Source organism: Myxine glutinosa, chromosome 1 (genome assembly GCF_964187855.1).
Source record: "Myxine glutinosa chromosome 1, kmMyxGlut1.1, whole genome shotgun sequence".
In the NCBI taxonomy this organism is placed as follows: Eukaryota; Metazoa; Chordata; class Myxini; order Myxiniformes; family Myxinidae; genus Myxine; species Myxine glutinosa.
In genome coordinates this window covers 112,153,961-112,175,031 of record NC_136261.1, presented here as the reverse complement: position 1 = coordinate 112,175,031, position 21,071 = coordinate 112,153,961, and the positions used below count along the sequence as shown (strand labels likewise).

Genomic DNA, 21,071 nt, shown 5'->3' with positions numbered 1-21,071 from the left:
AATGAAAGCAAAGATAGACAAAGAGAAACGGTGTCAGCAATGAAAGCAAAGATAGAAAAAGGGAAACGGTGTCAGCAATGAAAGCAAAGATAGAAAAAGAGTAACGGTGTCAGCAATGAAAGCAAAGACAGAAAAAGAGAGATGGTGTCAGCAATGAAAGCAAAGATAGAAAAAGAGAGATGGTGTCAGCAATGAAAGCAAAGATAGAAAAAGAGTAACAATGTCAGCAATGAAAGCAAAGATAGAAAAAGAGAAACGGTGTCAGCAATGAAAGTAAAGATAGAAAAAGAGAAACGGTGTCAGCAATGAAAGCAAAGATAGAAAAAGAGAAACGGTGTCAGCAATGAAAGTAAAGATAGAAAAAGGGAAACGGTGTCAGCAATGAAAGCAAAGACAGAAAAAGAAAAACGGCGTCAGCAATGAAAACAAAGACAGAAAAAGAGAAACGGTGTCAGCAATGAAAGCAAAGACAGAAAAAGCGAAATGGCATCAGCAATGAAAGCAAAGATAGAAAAAGAGAAATGGCATCAGCAATGAAAGCAAAGATAGGAAAAGAGAAACGGCATCAGCAATGAAAGCAAAGATAGAAAAAGGGAAACGGTGTCAGCAATGAAAGCAAAGACAGAAAAAGAGAAACGGCGTCAGCAATGAAAACAAAGACAGAAAAAGAGAAACGGCGTCAGCAATGAAAACAAAGACAGAAAAAGAGAAACGGTGTCAGCAATGAAAGCAAAGACAGAAAAAGAGAAATGGCATCAGCAATGAAAGCAAAGACAGAAAAAGAGAAATGGCATCAGCAATGAAAGCAAAGATAGGAAAAGAGAAACGGCGTCAGCAATGAAAGCAAAGATAGAAAAAGGGAAACGGTGTCAGCAATGAAAGCAAAGACAGAAAAAGAGAAACGGTGTCAGCAATGAAAGCAAAGAGAGAAAAAGGGAAACGGTGTCAGCAATGAAAGCAAAGATAGAAAAAGAGAGATGGTGTCAGCAATGAAAGCAAAGATAGAAAAAGAGAAACGGTGTCAGCAATGAAAGCAAAGATAGAAAAAGGGAAACGGTGTCAGCAATGAAAGCAAAGATAGAAAAAGGGAAACGGTGTCAGCAATGAAAGCAAAGATAGAAAAAGAGAGATGGTGTCAGCAATGAAAGCAAAGACAGAAAAAGAGAAACGGTGTCAGCAATGAAAGCAAAGATAGAAAAAGGGAAACGGTGTCAGCAATGAAAGCAAAGATAGAAAAAGAGAAATGGCATCAGCAATGAAAGCAAAGATAGGAAAAGAGAAACGGTGTCAGCAATGAAAGCAAAGATAGAAAAAGGGAAACGGTGTCAGCAATGAAAGCAAAGATAGAAAAAGAGAAACGGTGTCAGCAATGAAAGCAAAGATAGAAAAAGGGAAACGGTGTCAGCAATGAAAGCAAAGATAGAAAAAGAGAAACGGTGTCAGCAATGAAAGCAAAGATAGAAAAAGGGACACGGTGTCAGCAATGAAAGCAAAGATAGGAAAAGAGAAATGGCATCAGCAATGAAAGCAAAGACAGAAAAAGAGAAATGGCATCAGCAATGAAAGCAAAGATAGAAAAAGAGAAACGGCGTCAGCAATGAAAGCAAAGATAGAAAAAGGGAAACGGCGTCAGCAATGAAAGCAAAGATAGAAAAAGGGAAACGGTGTCAGCAATGAAAGCAAAGATAGAAAAAGGGAAACGGTGTCAGCAATGAAAGCAAAGATAGAAAAAGAGAAACGGCATCAGCAATGAAAGCAAAGATAGAAAAAGGGTAACGGTGTCAGCAATGAAAGCAAAGATAGAAAAAGGGAAACGGTGTCAGCAATGAAAGCAAAGATAGAAAAAGAGAAACGGTGTCAGCAATGAAAGCAAAGATAGAAAAAGAGAAACGGTGTCAGCAATGAAAGCAAAGATAGAAAAAGAGTAACGGTGTCAGCAATGAAAGCAAAGATAGAAAAAGAGAAACGGTGTCAGCAATGAAAGCAAAGATAGAAAAAGAGAAACGGCGTCAGCAATGAAAGCAAAGATAGAAAAAGAGTAACAGTGTCAGCAATGAAAGCAAAGATAGAAAAAGAGAAACGGTGTCAGCAATGAAAGCAAAGATAGAAAAAGAGAAACGGTGTCAGCAATGAAAGCAAAGATAGAAAAAGAGAAACGGTGTCAGCAATGAAAGCAAAGACAGAAAAAGAGAGATGGTGTCAGCAATGAAAGCAAAGATAGAAAAAGAGTAACAGTGTCAGCAATGAAAGCAAAGATAGAAAAAGAGAAACGGTGTCAGCAATGAAAGTAAAGATAGAAAAAGAGAAACGGTGTCAGCAATGAAAGCAAAGATAGAAAAAGAGAAACGGTGTCAGCAATGAAAGTAAAGATCGAAAAAGGGAAACGGTGTCAGCAATGAAAGCAAAGACAGAAAAAGAGAAACGGCGTCAGCAATGAAAACAAAGACAGAAAAAGAGAAATGATGTCAGCAATGAAAGCAAAAACAGAAAAATAGAAATGGCATCAGCAATGAAAGCAAAGATAGAAAAAGAGAAATGGCATCAGCAATGAAAGCAAAGATAGGAAAAGAGAAACGGCGTCAGCAATGAAAGCAAAGATAGAAAAAGGGAAACGGTGTCAGCAATGAAAGCAAAGACAGAAAAAGAGAAACGGCGTCAGCAATGAAAACAAAGACAGAAAAAGAGAAACGGCGTCAGCAATGAAAACAAAGACAGAAAAAGAGAAACGGTGTCAGCAATGAAAGCAAAGACAGAAAAAGAGAAATGGCATCAGCAATGAAAGCAAAGACAGAAAAAGAGAAATGGCATCAGCAATGAAAGCAAAGATAGGAAAAGAGAAACGGCATCAGCAATGAAAGCAAAGATAGAAAAAGGGAAACGGTGTCAGCAATGAAAGCAAAGACAGAAAAAGAGAAACGGTGTCAGCAATGAAAGCAAAGAGAGAAAAAGGGAAACGATGTCAGCAATGAAAGCAAAGATAGAAAAAGGGAAACGGTGTCAGCAATGAAAGCAAAGATAGAAAAAGAGAAACGGTGTCAGCAATGAAAGCAAAGATAGAAAAAGGGAAACGGTGTCAGCAATGAAAGCAAAGATAGAAAAAGGGAAACGGTGTCAGCAATGAAAGCAAAGATAGAAAAAGAGAGATGGTGTCAGCAATGAAAGCAAAGATAGAAAAAGGGAAACGGTGTCAGCAATGAAAACAAAGATAGAAAAAGAGTAACAGTGTCAGCAATGAAAGCAAAGATAGAAAAAGGGAAAAGGTGTCAACAATGAAAGCAAAGATAGAAAAAGGGAAACGGTGTCAGCAATGAAAGCAAAGATAGAAAAAGGGAAACGGTGTCAGCAATGAAAGCAAAGATAGAAAAAGAGAAACAGTGTCAGCAATGAAAGCAAAGATAGAAAAAGAGAAAAGGTGTCAGCAATGAAAGCAAAGATAGAAAAAGGGAAACGGTGTCAGCAATGAAAGCAAAGATAGAAACAGAGAAACAGTGTCAGCAATGAAAGCAAAGATAGAAAAAGAGAGATGGTGTCAGCAATGAAAGCAAAGATAGACAAAGAGAAACGGTGTCAGCAATGAAAGCAAAGATAGAAAAAGGGAAACGGTGTCAGCAATGAAAGCAAAGATAGAAAAAGAGTAACGGTGTCAGCAATGAAAGCAAAGACAGAAAAAGAGAGATGGTGTCAGCAATGAAAGCAAAGATAGAAAAAGAGAGATGGTGTCAGCAATGAAAGCAAAGATAGAAAAAGAGTAACAGTGTCAGCAATGAAAGCAAAGATAGAAAAAGAGAAACGGTGTCAGCAATGAAAGTAAAGATAGAAAAAGAGAAACGGTGTCAGCAATGAAAGCAAAGATAGAAAAAGAGAAACGGTGTCAGCAATGAAAGTAAAGATAGAAAAAGGGAAATGGTGTCAGCAATGAAAGCAAAGACAGAAAAAGAGAAACGGCGTCAGCAATGAAAACAAAGACAGAAAAAGAGAAACGGTGTCAGCAATGAAAGCAAAGACAGAAAAAGCGAAATGGCATCAGCAATGAAAGCAAAGATAGAAAAAGAGAAATGGCATCAGCAATGAAAGCAAAGATAGGAAAAGAGAAACGGCATCAGCAATGAAAGCAAAGATAGAAAAAGGGAAACGGTGTCAGCAATGAAAGCAAAGACAGAAAAAGAGAAACGGCATCAGCAATGAAAACAAAGACAGAAAAAGAGAAACGGCGTCAGCAATGAAAACAAAGACAGAAAAAGAGAAACGGTGTCAGCAATGAAAGCAAAGACAGAAAAAGAGAAATGGCATCAGCAATGAAAGCAAAGACAGAAAAAGAGAAATGGCATCAGCAATGAAAGCAAAGATAGGAAAAGAGAAACGGCGTCAGCAATGAAAGCAAAGATAGAAAAAGGGAAACGGTGTCAGCAATGAAAGCAAAGACAGAAAAAGAGAAACGGTGTCAGCAATGAAAGCAAAGAGAGAAAAAGGGAAACGGTGTCAGCAATGAAAGCAAAGATAGAAAAAGAGAGATGGTGTCAGCAATGAAAGCAAAGATAGAAAAAGAGAGAACGGTGTCAGCAATGAAAGCAAAGATAGAAAAAGGGAAACGGTGTCAGCAATGAAAGCAAAGATAGAAAAAGAGAGATGGTGTCAGCAATGAAAGCAAAGATAGAAAAAGGGAAACGGTGTCAGCAATGAAAGCAAAGATAGAAAAAGAGAGATGGTGTCAGCAATGAAAGCAAAGATAGAAAAAGAGAAACGGTGTCAGCAATGAAAGCAAAGATAGAAAAAGGGAAACGGTGTCAGCAATGAAAGCAAAGATAGAAAAAGGGAAACGGTGTCAGCAATGAAAGCAAAGATAGAAAAAGAGAGATGGTGTCAGCAATGAAAGCAAAGACAGAAAAAGAGAAACGGTGTCAGCAATGAAAGCAAAGATAGAAAAAGGGAAACGGTGTCAGCAATGAAAGCAAAGATAGAAAAAGGGAAACGGTGTCAGCAATGAAAGCAAAGATAGAAAAAGGGAAACGGTGTCAGCAATGAAAGCAAAGATAGAAAAAGAGAAACGGCATCAGCAATGAAAGCAAAGATAGAAAAAGGGTAACGGTGTCAGCAATGAAAGCAAAGATAGAAAAAGGGAAACGGTGTCAGCAATGAAAGCAAAGATAGAAAAAGGGAAACGGTGTCAGCAATGAAAGCAAAGATAGAAAAAGGGAAACGGTGTCAGCAATGAAAGCAAAGATAGAAAAAGAGAGATGGTGTCAGCAATGAAAGCAAAGATAGAAAAAGGGAAACGGTGTCAGCAATGAAAGCAAAGATAGAAAAAGAGTAACAGTGTCAGCAATGAAAGCAAAGATAGAAAAAGGGAAAAGGTGTCAACAATGAAAGCAAAGATAGAAAAAGGGAAACGGTGTCAGCAATGAAAGCAAAGATAGAAAAAGGGAAACGGTGTCAGCAATGAAAGCAAAGATAGAAAAAGAGAAACAGTGTCAGCAATGAAAGCAAAGATAGAAAAAGAGAAAAGGTGTCAGCAATGAAAGCAAAGATAGAAAAAGAGAAACGGTGTCAGCAATGAAAGCAAAGATAGAAAAAGAGAAACGGTGTCAGCAATGAAAGCAAAGATAGAAAAAGAGAGACGGTGTCAGCAATGAAAGCAAAGATAGACAAAGAGAAACGGTGTCAGCAATGAAAGCAAAGATAGAAAAAGGGAAACGGTGTCAGCAATGAAAGCAAAGATAGAAAAAGAGTAACGGTGTCAGCAATGAAAGCAAAGATAGAAAAAGGGAAACGGTGTCAGCAATGAAAGCAAAGATAGAAAAAGAGAAAAGGTGTCAACAATGAAAGCAAAGATAGAAAAAGAGAAAAGGTGTCAACAATGAAAGCAAAGATAGAAAAAGAGAAAAGGTGTCAGCAATGAAAGCAAAGATAGAAAAAGAGAAAAGGTGTCAACAATGAAAGCAAAGATAGAAAAAGAGAAAAGGTGTCAACAATGAAAGCAAAGATCGAAAAAGAGAAACGGCATCAGCAATGAAAGCAAAGTTTAAAAAAGGGAAACGGTGTCAACTGGATGTTCAAGTTCTGGTACCGCCTCTAAGAAACAGTCGATAAATGAGAAAGAGGTTGCTGCCAAGGTGGAATATGTTGATATCATACGAGATTTGCTTGAAAAGAGTATGATACTGTCGATGGATGCTGCGCATACAGCTTACCTGACGATCTTAGAAGAACATAACTGCGAGATTACGCGTAGTCGTAAAAGCACGCGACATTTGCTCACAGAAAATATTGAGGGCATTGACTTTATCCCTGCCACACGTCGAAATGAGTCAGATCGGTTCTGTTTCAGTGCAGCTAAGATAGCCGCAATTGAAGCAGCTCTCTGTGAATCCAATATCAACGATGACATGAAAATGATCTTCAACTGTGCCAAAGTTCTGCGAAAGGACATTCTTGATGCCCCACGTTGGTCTTTTGATGGCACACTAGGGTCAGATTTAAGTGCAAACATTCCTACAAGGCTTCTTACATTTCTCCAATGGATTATGAGGCATGGCAACTGAGCTCCCAACTGAAAAGCGCAGAAATTACGCAAATCAGAAAGCATCAACGATAGCACAACATATTATGTATGAAGCAAAATCTGACAGACAGGTGCGCTACCGGCCAGAATCAACAGGAGATGAAGCTTCATTTCGCCATTGGCGGGAGTACCCTGTCCAAGTTGGAACTGGCATCTTTGTTCACCAAAGAACTAGAAGCAAAACATTAATAGACTATCTTCACCATCTCGGCTTGTCTGTAGACTATGACCGTATATTGCGCATTGAAACGCAACTAGCACAGGCTGTTCTGAACCGTTCTGCTGAATATGATGTATATGTGCCACCAAGTCTTGTTAGAAATGAATTCATCTTCTTTGCTGCTGACAATTCAGACTTTTCAGAAGATACCCCAGAGGGAAAAGGCACCCTGCATGCTACAGCAATGGTGGTGTACCAACGAACTACTGAAGCTACCAGTGCTGTAACAGTTGACGTGAATGAGACTCCCACAGCCAGATCACTTCCGTTTGGTCCAGGCCTTACTACAGAGTTGTTGCCTTGTCACGTTCCTGCTAATACACATCCTCCGTGTCCCAAGTATGATCCTATAAATATAAATCCATCACATCACCATGGCTGGTGTAACAGAAGCTTCACAGAAAGATGATTTCGCATGGGCGATAGGACAGTCGTTGGTACGATTGGGCACAGGGTTGTAAGCTGTATGCGTTAAATTTGCATACAAAGGGTTAAAATTAGGCAATTTGCTTTCAATTACTATTTTTTAGTGGCTAAACATATTCTAAATAACAACTACCAAAAGGAAACATTAAAATGTTTAAAACTATTAAGTGTTCAAGAACAATAACAGGAGCATATGGTCCTATACAATAGGTATTATGACGTAATCTTTAATTTGCATAAAAATGGTCGAAAATATGCATTAAAAAATTGGCGCGCTATTTTAAATTATTCAGCTAGGTCGAAATAACAAATCCCCACAAAGAAAACAAAATGTTCACAAAATGCCCACGGGCCCCAATATAGTGACATACGCTCCAACACTACTTTGGGAGGGGGAGCAAATGAATTCGCTGCAACCTTCATTTTGTGACACTTAGTCTTCCTGTAAAGGTTGGTTGAGATTGGATAAGTAACGGCCGAATGTATCATGGTCAAGAATTGTCAGACAGACAGACAGACACCAAATTGCGTATTTTAGTATGATGATGATGAATATGATGATTTGTTCTGTTGAGGATAGTTTTGTGCTAAGAAGATGTATTTCATTATGTTAGAGAGGGGTTATTGTGTTAATAGTTTGATTATGTCATGTGAGAATGTTTTTAGATGTCATTGTAATCTCTTGTTTAACTTTAGTTGGTTTTCGTGTAAACAGGTTCCTGTAGCATTAGAAGTGTTTGTTTTTGTTGTTTGTTCATGTATTTTTTTTTTGATAATTGAACTGGAAGTGTGTCAATAGTTTTACCGAAAGGGGAACTTCATTATAAATGGAGTATTGATTCATGTGTATTGATTTGTGTGCTGGTGCATTGTTGTGTATATTCTGTGGTTGCAATGCATGTGCGTATGTGTGTGCGCGCACACTGTTTGTATGCATGATTTATTTGTTTGTGTTTATTTTTGTCCTCCATCTCTCCTTTCCTTCCTTCTCGTTTTTTTAATGGAGAGGTGAATCTTGCAAATAGTTTTTGTAGGGTTCACCTGACTGCACCTGGATGTTTGAGGGTAGACGAGTAGCAGTCAAAACCCAAATCCTATCTAGGTTCCTCCTGATGACTCCATCTTTGTCTTTGTGGGTTCCTCCTGAACCTTCACTGCTGTATTTGGTCAGTTATTTGATTGTAAAACAACAATTTTATTGGTCATTTTCGACACTGCGAGGACATTCTCAGCCCATATCATTTCACAGACGGCAATAATCGCTTCCACTGCCCCATGGGCTGGAGGAATACACGTGAGGCCATGCTTCTGGATTAACAAGCCAAACGCACGCAATACCAGTGGCCAATTCCTAACCCGGACCCGAACAACTCGGTTTTAGCCTTAGCCTCGGTTTTTAGTTTTATAAAAAACTCTCTTCCTCACTCGCCCTCCACTGCCCTCTCTCCACCTCACCCCCGGGAATACCTTTGGCTACGGCTTCCCCTTCGCTCCCACCTTTTGTTCATGTGTGTTGTACCGTCCACCAAACAGTGATGACTCCATCGACATCTCGCTGTCTGATAATATGGACCAACTTCTATCTACCCATCCCAACTCTCTCTTCCTCATATGTGATTTCAATTGTCACCATGCCAGTTGGCTGGGTGTGGGTACCTCTCTCACCAGCCATTGCTCTTCAGCAAAGGACTTCTGCGACTCACTGGGACTGACACAATCTGTCAATTTCCCGACCCGGATCTCAGTCAACGGAGCATCTTCTCTTCTGGACTTGGTTATGACTAACTTCCCTGAAAATGTCTGCTGCTCTTCTTCTGCTCCAATCGGCTCATCTCATCATGTGCTTGTTAAAGTGGACATCTCTCTGACCATTCTCAGAGAGCCTCCTCAGCGTCGACGAGTCTGGCATTTCACTCAGGCCAACTGGCACGGTCTTCAAGCAGCCATCAATCATCTGGACTGGTCTCCCATCTCTACCGCCTCTGACATCAACTCATCCTGGGAATTCTTCCAAAGTAATTTGCTCTCTCTCATGCACAGATTTATCCCATCTCGTCTTCAGTTGTCATACCCTTCCTCTCGTCCATGGTACACGGAATCTTGTGGTGAGGCTGTTGCCCAGAAACAACTTGCTTTTGTCTCCTGGAAAGCAAATCCAACGGAAGGAAATCTCATTTCCTTTCACAAAGCCCGAAACAAGTGTGTGTCCACCCTCAGGAGAGCCAGGAAACAATATCTCTCCATTCTCAAGACCGAACTCTCTTATCTGTCTCCCTCTTCCAAATCCTGGTGGCGTCTGGTCAAATCTGTTTCTGGTGTTTGTTCCCCCTCCATCCCCTCCCTCACCTCAAACGGCTACACGGCTGACTCCGCACGTGAAAAAGCTGAATGCCTCAACTCTGTGTTTGCCTCCAAATCTTGTGTCCCAAACCCATCCCTCTCTGTACCCACCGTACCCAGTCGTACCCAGCTGCTCCTGGACTCTGTGTCCTTTCCTCCTGACAAGGTGGAAAAGTTTCTGTCAACCCTCGACTCTGATTCTGCAACTGGTCCTGACGGCATCAGACCACGGGTCCTAAAATCATGTTCTTCCGCTCTTTCACTCCCTCTCTCTGTTCTCTTCACCCTCTCTTTTGCTCAAGGTCATCTGCCATCTGCTTGGAAATCAGCCAACATCACCACTTTGCACAAAAAAGGTGCAAAAACAGATCCTAGCAACTACAGACCAATCAGCCCTCTCCCAATTATCAGCAAAGTCATGGAATCTATCATTGCATCATCATCATTCCATCATCCATCAATCTGCACGCATGGCTGGCGGACTTCCTCTCTAGTCGGTCAACGTGTGGCCCTGAATGGGTTTCTCTCATCTCCTCTTCCTGTTCAGGCTGGAGTTCGCCAAGGCAGTGTTCTGGGCCCTGTGCTTTTTCTGGTCTTCATCAATGATCTCTCTGACTCTCTTGAAAATCCTCTCTATCTCTTGCTGACGACTCTACTCTCTGTCGCTCCATTCCTCATCCCTCAGATCGGCAGTCTGCAGCCTCCTCACTCTCTGCAGACCTGGACAAAATCACAGACTGGGCAAACAAGTGGAACATGTCTTTCAATCCTGACAAATCTCACACTCTTACGATGTCTCTCCGAAAAGACCGACTGGACAACCCTCCCATCCACTTTCTGAATAATCCTCTCCAAGAAGTTCTGTCACTCAAGCTTTTGGGTCTCACTATCTGCCATGATCTTTCCTGGGAAAACCACATTTCAAATCTGGACTCCAAAGCCAGTCACCGACTGGGCATCCTCTGTCGTGCGAAGTCCTTCCTTGGCACACCTGAGCTCCTCTCCACTTACAAGGCTTTCATCCACAGCTCTCCCCTCTGGTCTGGTGCTCCTGCCTCACACCTAGCTCGTCTTCATGCTGTTGAAACCAAAGCGTTCAGAATCATTGGAATCTCCCACGATGAAGCTAACTCCAAGGGCCTTTCACTCACTCACTGCAGGCAGGCTGGTGGTCTTTCCGTCTTCTACCAACTCCTCTCTGGCCTTGCCCCCCCCCCCCCCAGCTCTCTCTGGGCTCTGTCCCCCAAATATTCCTACAGGTCGCACAAGATCTGCCTGCAACCCTCTTATGGTTAAACTGCCAAAATCAAGACTCTCTGCTCACCTTCACTCCTTCATTTCTCTTTTCTCCCACCTCTGGAACAAACTCCCTCACTCTCTCCAATCCCACTCCACCCTCCAGGTCTTTAAAACAGCTGTTCACCACCATCTCTTATCTTCCCCCATCCAAAACCTTGATCTTTTCTACCCCTGCTAATTTCACCCCAAATCCTACACTTTTTAGAAATACCAACTTCTGTCCTGGAAGTCCTTGGTCTCCTTGTGTTTTATACCTCTCTCCCCCCCCCCACCCCCCCTTCCCACACCTCCTCCCCCCCAAGCCCTCTCCCTCCCACACTTCTCCCTGCTCTCAAATGTTGTGTTTGTGTGCTTCCCCTTCTCTCCCCATCTTGTCTTCCGCTCCCTCTTTTTATATATTTTGTTTGTCTGGTTGATTTGTTTGTGAAATAAATGTTAGCTCTTTCACGAGCCTCGATTCAGTATCCAAAAAAAACAAAAAAAAACCCTCAACAAAAAGGACACTTTAAATACGATTTTAATTTAAACCCAGAGTGCAAAACTCAAATCTCAATAAACGTGCATTTCCCTCTGCAATGTACAGAATTCCAATCCCTTGATTCACCTTCCACACCAACTATCTATCTTCAACCTATTCATCTTTCATTTAATTCCATTCCATTCCCTAAAGGCTGCAGGCAAAAAATATATATACAAAATGTACTTAAAACACAAATGAGAAAATGTGAAAGGTTAGAAAGCCATCTGCACAAACGGTTTGGTGGAAGAACAAGTTAATTGTTTGCAATAAACACTCTTACAATATATTCTGGAGTGAAGACGATGGCATGCCATCACAAATCCCCATGCTTCCCATTAATAAATAAAGATGAAAGATGGCAAGAAATTCCACCTGGAATGACCAAAAATAAAATTTTGAATTAAAAATTTTGACGCATGTAACCTTAAGTCCTCTGGGACATAAACAGGGGTAAAATCCAAACAATCGTTACCGTATTTCATAAATACCCCAATGTTGTTTGTGTGTGCATGCGTATGGGTGTGTCACATGTGTTTTTGTTCAGTTGTGCTGGAGCTTTCTGATGGGTGTATAGAGCAGCTCAATAGGTCTTTCCACGGGATGGCATTCCAATTACAAAAGTAACAAAAAAAATGGATTGTAACAAAGCATAAATAATACTAAAAATAATAGTAGTATCATTTGGAAATAATAACGAACATATGATCCCTACCCTGGCCCAAGCACATCTGAGCTTGGTGAAATTCAAGCTAATGCTCAAGCCGTACAGGAGGCATGTATGCTACAAGACTGGGAAGACCAATGAAAATTTGGTCCAATGGACCCACTAGTTTTTAAAAGAGCTCAAAACGATGTGAGCATTTTCTTGTACGTGTTACAAATTGGATGTCTCAAATGAAAAGTTAAAGGTGATGTCAGCACAGCTCCTTATGCACTTTCCTCCTCGCCAATTTGTTTCATCTAATTTCATCATCATCAGATGGGTGACAAAGGAGAGCAGAAGGAAAAGAAGAAGATTACATGATGTCAATAGAGAAAACAGGACACAACGTTTTTGATAAACTCTCCATTAGTAAACTTACCCCAACAAAAAGTCAAACCTTTCCAACCTCACTTTGCTCATACAGGTTTCAAGCTGGGATAGAATAAAAACTTTTTTTTTTAATGCACTGAAAATAAAAATTCAATTTCAAAAGTTGTACACCAAGAAATTTGGTGCGTTGCAGTATTTTGTTGCAAACAGTTTGCCATCTGGCGTTGGATCAGAAAAAGCGATGTCCTCTTTTGTCAAGTACGTTCCACAAGTGAAGTTTCTCCGTAAGCAATCCATGAGACGAGTAGCGATGCCATTCCGGCGAAGTAGGCTGAATACCCAGATCCTGCTGATGCCACAGACAGCAGGCTCAGGTAAGGTCGCACAACACCAAGCCCACTGTCGTTCTATTTGTATCCCGGAAGTGGAAGTTTGGGATTGTTTCTCTTGGCTTAAAAGAGATGATTCAGAAAGTACTCTGTAGCCCTTATTGATGTGCTCCGCAATTAAACAGCCAGATACCTTTTTATCATTTGTCACAAACAGAAAGGTTTTCGTAAGGGAGGTAGAGCTATGGACAGCTTTCTGATATCCCAGGTCATGGTCCACAAACTCACGTACCTCCTGCACCTTCTTAAGGGTATATTTTGGGTCACTTGGCAACACCAACACAATCTTGCCATCTGGGTAAGAATCCACGACACGCTCTTTCTTCCAGCCCCCAAACTTCACTGCTCCCACAAAGTGTTGATGGTACAGAAGATGCTGTGCCTCATCATGGGAACTTGCTGCTGTGTACACCATTCCGCACGTACCACACGTTACTGCACCAAAATGCTTCTGTCCTGCATCAATGATCAGTTGACTTTCATCAATACGCTTCTTCTCTTTAAACCGCCATAACTTCCATAAAGATAGACTTTGGGATGAGCAGTCTGAGGACTTTAGTGGGGTGTATCGTCTCCTTTTCACAGGCAATGGTGAATCACAGCTTCCAAGTGTTTCATGCCCACGTAGTTGATGAGAAATGTAAGCTAAATGGGCCCCTGTTGCCTGCAATGTGGACGGCTGCTCACGTTGACGTCGTTGCCTGGTAATTACCCTGTTTTCACAACTGAAATAGGTGAAGATTGGATAAACTTCCTTTGCTGTAAAAATTCCAGAATCTGTGTGTCCGCTTGCCTTTCCAGCCATTTGAGGTTGTTCTATTACATCTTCTTCTCCTTGACCTGCTGTTCTGGTCACATTATGCTTCATGCCAGATGTAGCACATGGCTGAGGAGTTCCCACACTCTCCACTTCCACAGCTACTTCTTCCCAATCATCATATACACTTTGTATACTGAAACTCAATCCTGGTTGTTTCCCCACCTGAGCTGTCATATCTACCGTATGGGCCTGAAACTCATTGCTAACAGGCACAGCCATCAAATCAGCTTGTGAGGTAGCTTTTTCAACTGCGAGGCAGGCAGTCGGGACCTTTTGTGAAAGAGCAGGCAAGCAAGAGTGAACAGATTGTTTACTCCTGTAATTGATAGTTATATTGCTGGTCACTTCTTGTTTACAGTCATCTTTAGATTTCCTTACCACTAGATTATTGGCATCATCTTTCTGCAACAAACACTTCTTGGCGTCATCCTTCTGGGACACCTGCTTCTTAGCGGCGACCTTCTGTGACGTCGACTTGTTGGCTGCGCCTTTCTGCAATGCCCGCATCTTAGCCGCATCCTTCGGCGATGCCCGCTTCTTAGCTGCAACCTTTTGTGACGTCCGCTTATTTGCGGCAACCTTCTGTGATGCCCGCTTCTTAGCCGCGCCCTTTGGTGATGCCCGCTTATTAGCAGCAACCTTCTGTGACGTCCGCTCCTTAGCCGTGCCCTTCGGCAATGCCCGCTTCTTAGCGGCAACCTTCGGCGATGCCCGCTTATTAGCAGCAATCTTCTGTGACGTCTCCTCATTAGCCATGCCCTTCGGCGATGCCCACTTATTTGTGGCAACCTTCTGTGACGCCCGCTTCTTAGCCGTGCCCTTTGGCGATGCCCGCTTATTAGCAGCAACCTTCTGTGACGTCCGCTCCTTAGCCGTGCCCTTCGGTGATGCCCGCTTATTAGCGTTATCCTTCTGCAACACCCGCTTCTTAGCGGTGACCTTCGGTGATGCCCGCTTATTAGCAGCAATCTTCTGTGACGTTTGCTCCTTAGCCGTGCCCTTCGGCGATGCCCGCTTATTAGCGGCAACCTTCGGCGATGCCCGCTTCTTAGCGGCGACCTTCGGCGATGCCCGCTTATTAGCAGCAATCTTCTGTGACGTCTGCTCATTAGCCATGCCCTTCGGCGATGCCCACTTATTTGTGGCAACCTTCTGTGATGCCCGCTTCTTAGCCGTGCCCTTTGGCGATGCCCGCTTAGTAGCAGCAACCTTCTGTGATGTCCGCTCCTTAGCAGTGCCCTTCGGTGATGCCCGCTTATTAGCGTTATCCTTCTGCAACACCCGCTTCTTAGCGGTGACCTTCGGTGATGCCCGCTTATTAGCAGCAATCTTCTGTGACGTCTGCTCCTTAGCCGTGCCCTTCGGCGATGCCCGCTTATTAGCGGCAACCTTCTGTGACGCCCGCTTCATAGCCGTTCCCTTCGGTGATGCCCGCTTATTAGCAGCAACCTTCTGTGACGCCCGCTTCTTGGCAGCGCCCTGCTTCAATGCTCGCATCCTGGCATAGATCTTCTGCGACATCTGCACCCTGAAGGGAGAGACACGTTGACTTTTGACTCCTTTTATTATTTAAAAAAAAAAATTAATAATGAAAAGAGTAACACCAAAACAAGTTTGGAAAGCCACAAGAAAATCAAAGAAAGTCAAAGAAGAGCAATCAGTGTATTGCCACCCAAACCAGGGCATTTCCAACCAAACTATAACGGCACTCGGTAGAGCGCATACCTCCGCCAGGCTGAACAGTTTACATTTTCTATCCCACTGATAGGTCGGCCATAAATATAAATGCTTGTTCTCATCACCTACCCAACTCATCCACCTTGTTTTGTCATAATCTGTCCACAACTTTTTGAAATATTATGCTAAATATCGTTTTTGGCCTGGTCACTCAATGGTGAAGAATCACTTTGAAAAATTAAAAAATTCTCTTATCTGGATCCGGATTCAGATCATCATCAAAATCGAATTGATTCGTCCTTGTCACACACCCAACCTGTCCACCAAATTTCGTCCAAATCCGTCCACAACTCTTTGAGATATCCTGCTATAAGCTTATATCGGTTTTTAGCTCTACTAATTTAGCTAATTGCTTGTTCTCGTCACCAAACCAACTCATCCACCTATTTTTGTCATAATCTGTCCACAACTTTTTGAAATATTATGCTAAATATAGTTTTTGGCCTGGTCACTCAATGGTGAAGAATCACTTTGAAAATTTTTTAAATCCTCATATCTGGATCCGGATTCAGATCTTCAACAAAATCGAATCGATTCGTCCTCGTCACACACCCAACCTGTCCACCAAGTTTCGTCCTTGTCACACACCCAACCTGTCCACCAAGTTTCGTCCAAATCCGTCCACAACTCTTTGAGAAATCCTGCTATAAGCCGATATCGGTTTTAGCCCTATTACTCAATTGTGCGCTGAGTGGGTTCATCAAAAATGTAGTTGGCTGAAAGGGTCATTAACCAGTGTGGCAGCTACATTCAAGTGTAAGGTGTGCACAGAGGGAGCTGCAGATGGAGGAAATGTTGAGTTGGATTTTGGAGACGGCATGAAGCTGGAAGGTGTGAAAACATTTTGCCACCTAGGAGACATGCTGAATGGAGAAGTTGGATCAGACTTAGCAACGGTTGCTAGAGTGAGATGTGCATGGATGAAGTTTCGGGAATTGAGTGGCGTGCTGACGAGGAAGGGAGTGTCGTTGAAGCTGAAGGGAAAGGTGTATGCTGCATGTGCGAGAAGTGTTATGATTTATGGGAGCGAGACATGGGTAATGAATGTAGAGCAGCAACGAAGGCTGGAAAGGGTGGAAATGCGAATGGTTTGGTGGATGTGCGGAGTATCGTTGAGAGAGAGGGAGACAAATGAGAGCGAGGAAGATGAAAGTGACTGGTTGAGAAGAGTGATGGAAATGAATGTAGAAGGAAGTAGAGGACAGGGAAGACCGAGATAGACTTGGCCAAAGGTGGTGGAAGAAGAAATGTGGAAAAGGGGGTTAACAAGCAGCTAAGTGCCAAATATCAGTACAATTGTTCAGATTGTGGTAAAAGCACCAAATTTCGTACAGTTCATCTTGAATACATAATAATCGATTTCAGATATAGTGCCAAGAAAAGAATCCCCCTGGTGGCCATATTTGGCCAAAATCCAAGATGGCCACCAGCCGAGCCGTGAATTTCTATTAAACCCGATATTTTCTTTAATATTCAAGCTACAGACATGAATAAAACATCATTTTGTATGTTTTCAGACACAAGGAATCCAATTACAGCATTACTTCTTTCATAAAATGCATATATTTCAGCATAAAGGGCATGTTTATGTCGAAATTGTCAACAATCGACGAACAATTGACCGGATTACAATTTGGAATATTCACGATGACAACAGTCGGAAAGGTGAATGCTTACTTTCTAATATGACTATTAACTGTATTCAGAAACAATTCTTTTCTCTTTTCTGTCAGGTCTACATGTATGGCGCCAATGATGCCATCCAGGTGTTAAGTCTGAACCTTCGGAGCTCCCACAATGTCGAAACGGAAAAAGTGTAAGCTCATTGAACATGAGAAGCTGTCCTCACCTCGAAACACACCAGGACCTATTGATTGGACAATATGTGTGCTATGTCAAGAACGTTCGACTGCACCACTTCAGTGTCCTGCACTATCAAAACGAACAGATGTGGGAGCTGGTTATGACACATTGGCTGACAATTTGAAATGTTTTCATGACTTGGGCAAGCTAGCGGTGGCTATAGATATATCACAGCTTGATGAGGGCGATGGCATTGCAAATACGTTGTCCAAACATAGTGCCAAATGGCATCACTCCTGCTGCTTGAAGTACTCTGCTAGTAGGCTGACAAGACTACAACCGGTGTAACCATGCACCAGTCAGAAAGGAGATGGTCCTTATATGCGTCGACAAGCTAGTGAAGATCAAAGTAGTGATACATGTTTCTTACATGTTTCGTCCATTCTCAGCTCTTGCCATAGATCATGCACACGAACAAAATAATGCGGTCGTAAAGGGTGATGGTGGAGCGGTTGGTCTTCTGCAAAATCCACGAGCACTTCTACGGTGGATGGTAGCAGGTCCTGAACTGGCTAGGGTTGTACATGGCTTTGAAACAGTTGCCCTCGAGAGCAGTACTTCGAAGAACAATCTTAAGCATCATGAGCATACGCTGTCCGCAAAAGTCTCCTTTGCAAAAGAGGTCACGACGCTCGTTCAAGTAATTTATGACATGGGAAATCCATTCACAGACGAAAGCGGGGACTTGCTGGTCTTGGATAGCCGAGATATTGTTGATTCAGAAATAGCGGATAACGTGCGCTCCATAGAGAATTTGGGCCAGCAGCAGTATGAGCAATATGGCAAAGAGCATATGTTAGAGAGAACAACCCCTATAATGGATCCCATCAAGAGAAACAACATACCTTTGTTCAGCCGACCACCACCAAAGGTCTCATCTAAAGCAACACACCTATCATCACTTAAAAGTGACTGTGCACTGTTTTCGAGACTCTACATAGCTTCTCAAATGCGCGAAGGGGACCTGGAAAATTTATTCAGGCACGAGAACCACGTGTATCCTCCTTCTCTGTCACAGCTTGGGAAACTCCAGTTTGGGACAAAAGCTGACCTCACTGAATGTTTAGAAAAGCTATGCAAACCCAGTGGAGAAGCCCTTGTAGCTGATGTTATCATATTGGATGGAGCAGCAATCGTCAACATGTTGAGACCAGTAGGGACCAAAACCTTCCAGGAATACGCTACCCTAGTGTTTCTGCCGTACATCAAAGCACAGCTACGAAACGTCTCGAGAGTCGATATCGTTTGGGACATGTACATCCAAGGGAGCCTTAAATCCACAGCTAGAGAGAAACGAGGCAAAGGTATTCGGAGACGTGTAACAGCAGCAAACACTATTCCAGGAAACTGGCAGGAGTTCCTGCATTTGGACAACAACAAGACTGAGCTCTTCGAATTCTTGGCACATCAGGTATTACCGTCACCAATCACCATGCTTAATATAATTCTTAATATATGCAAATAATTGTACATAACATTTAATATACAATGTAGTTTCATTAACCATGTTAGCAAGTGTGCGACGTGCGTACTACTGATATACCAATGCTCTATACCAATATGAATCTATAATCACTAATACTTCTTTACTGTCGCTACTTCTAACCATAGGTGTTGGAAAATCTCTCCACAGAGAAGGAAGTGTACACGACATGTGGAGAGAATGTGTTGTGTACTCGTGTGAATCAAAACGTATCGGCTATGGCACCTTGTTCGCATGAAGAAGCAGACACGAGAATGTTTGTCCATGCAATGGATGCAGCAAACCGAGGACATCGCAGAATTGTCTTGCGGACAGTCGACACTGATGTACTTGTTCTTGCCGTCTCCAATGCTGTACGTCTTGAGAACACGGAGATATGGGTTGCGTTTGGCACAGGAAAGCATTTCCGGTACATCCCTGCTCATGAGATCGCCACATCGTTGGGCCATGACAAAGCAAGGGCGCTTCCAATGTTTCATGCCTTCACTGGTTGCGACACCATGTCATCATTTGCGGGGAGAGGAAAGAAGACTGCTTTCGACATTTGGAAATCATTCCCCGAGGTCACTCCAGTCTTCATCACTCTTACGGAAACGCCATCAAGTTTCAACGAAGAGTACATGTCAGTTTTAGAGTGCTTAGTTGTACTGCTGTATGACAGGACATCTTCAGAAACCAGCGTAAATGCAGCCAGGCAACACATGTTCAGTACCAAAGCTAGATCTCTCGATGGTATACCGCCAACAAGTGCAGCACTGTTACAACAAGTGAAACGGACAGTCTACCAAGGTGGACATATTTGGGGACAGTCACATGTGCGTGTTCCAGAGATGCCTTCCCCAGATGCATGGGGGTGGAAGAAGAGCGCTCTACATGAATGGGAACCACTGTGGACACTACTGCCTGAAGCAGCAATGTCTTGTTCCGAGCTGATAAAGTGTCATTGTGTGAAAGGTTGCAGGGGACAATGCAAGTGTGTCAAAGCAAATCTTAAATGCACAACACTCTGTCAATGCAGGGGTGATTGCGACCACAATGAAGGCAACTGACTGTTGTTTGTAAATGATGTAATGATATGGCGTTTTCATTCGCTAGTCGAATGTAGCCTACTGCAGTATTAGTAGGCGCTAAGCGCCTACTAATACTGAAACATCAATACTACTGAAACATCATCATGTTTCAGTAGTATTGTCATTCAGTTGACATGGGTGTATATAGTTAATGTATTTGTTGTCTATCATGTCTATATACAACATGAACTGGTCAATTTATTGTTTATTTCAAGATCTGCCAATGTGGGTAATTGTGTTTTAATTCTAGTCTGATTTGTATATCAGTTTTATGGTATCGTTCTTGCCAGCAGTCAGCTATAGTGGCTACTGGTATACTGGTATATCATATCAAGGTGCTTAATAATCTGTTATAATGTGGAATGTCAACCACACCCAACTGCAGTCAGAAGTAGTTGCTTAATGATTTTGTGTTCTTACTTCCCAATATATTGCATTGCGATATTTGTTTACATTTTTATTTATGTTTGCTTCTGCTTGTACATCATATGTTACCATGATGACAATGCATTTATTTTAATGCATATTTAATGCATATTTTAATGCATATTTTAATGCATATGATGACTCAGCCATCATATGTTACCATGATGACAATGCATTTATTTTAAAACTCAACCATGTGGTAATTCCATGTAAAGTAATTTTACTTTTCATTTAATGTGAAATGTTTTAATATTGTTCATTTTTAAATCTCATTTCACATGCATCAGTGTACTATGTGCATAATTTAATGGTAGCGATGTATTGTTGTGCTAAACTGTTGGCAGGTGGAACAACAGAGCGATTCGGTTACTAAATTACCATATTATAAATGATGTGTACAATTACACCTTCATGCATTACATATTGTTGCGAATATGGAATTTGGCCTCCATATCCGCTTGTAAATATTCCCCTATTTTCTCCAATACTCCCCAACTTTCCCCGATCCCCCATTCCCTAGTCCCATTGCATGTAAATAACAATCAGTAGAGCCGACCTTCCCCTTATTCCCCCATTAAATGTCGTGCCCAGGTCCACCGCACCACACGTAGACAACTTTCGGACATCTTCCTAGTTATTCTTATTCTATGTCAGTTAAGGCCTCGTCTCCATTAATTATGACTCTTCGTTGCACCAGAATGTGATTATATGGCATCAGTAGTGAGTTTAGGACCTTTCCCATACCTCCTCCCATCTTCTTCCCCAAACAACAACAATAACAACAACTACAACAACAATTACAACTACAACTACGACTACAACAACAGAGGGGCGGGGAGTGTGCGTCCTCACACCGGCTCGGTTACCCGCCATGACCATACGCTCC

The 21,071-nt window shown here is 42.2% G+C and overlaps 1 protein-coding gene across 1 annotated transcript in view; it reads right to left on the bottom strand.

Annotated features, from left to right (window-relative positions):
* Positions 1 to 11,427: 11,427 nt before the first annotated feature.
* The window catches only part of LOC137419222 (uncharacterized), a 34,507-nt gene continuing 24,863 nt past the window's right edge, over positions 11,428 to 21,071 (bottom strand). Inside the window, exon 2 of the mRNA XM_078770935.1 lies at positions 11,428 to 15,134. Within this exon, the coding sequence (XP_078627061.1) occupies positions 12,554 to 15,127 (2,574 nt within the window). The 5' untranslated portion in view covers positions 15,128 to 15,134 and the 3' untranslated portion in view covers positions 11,428 to 12,553. The remainder of the gene's footprint in view (positions 15,135 to 21,071) is intronic.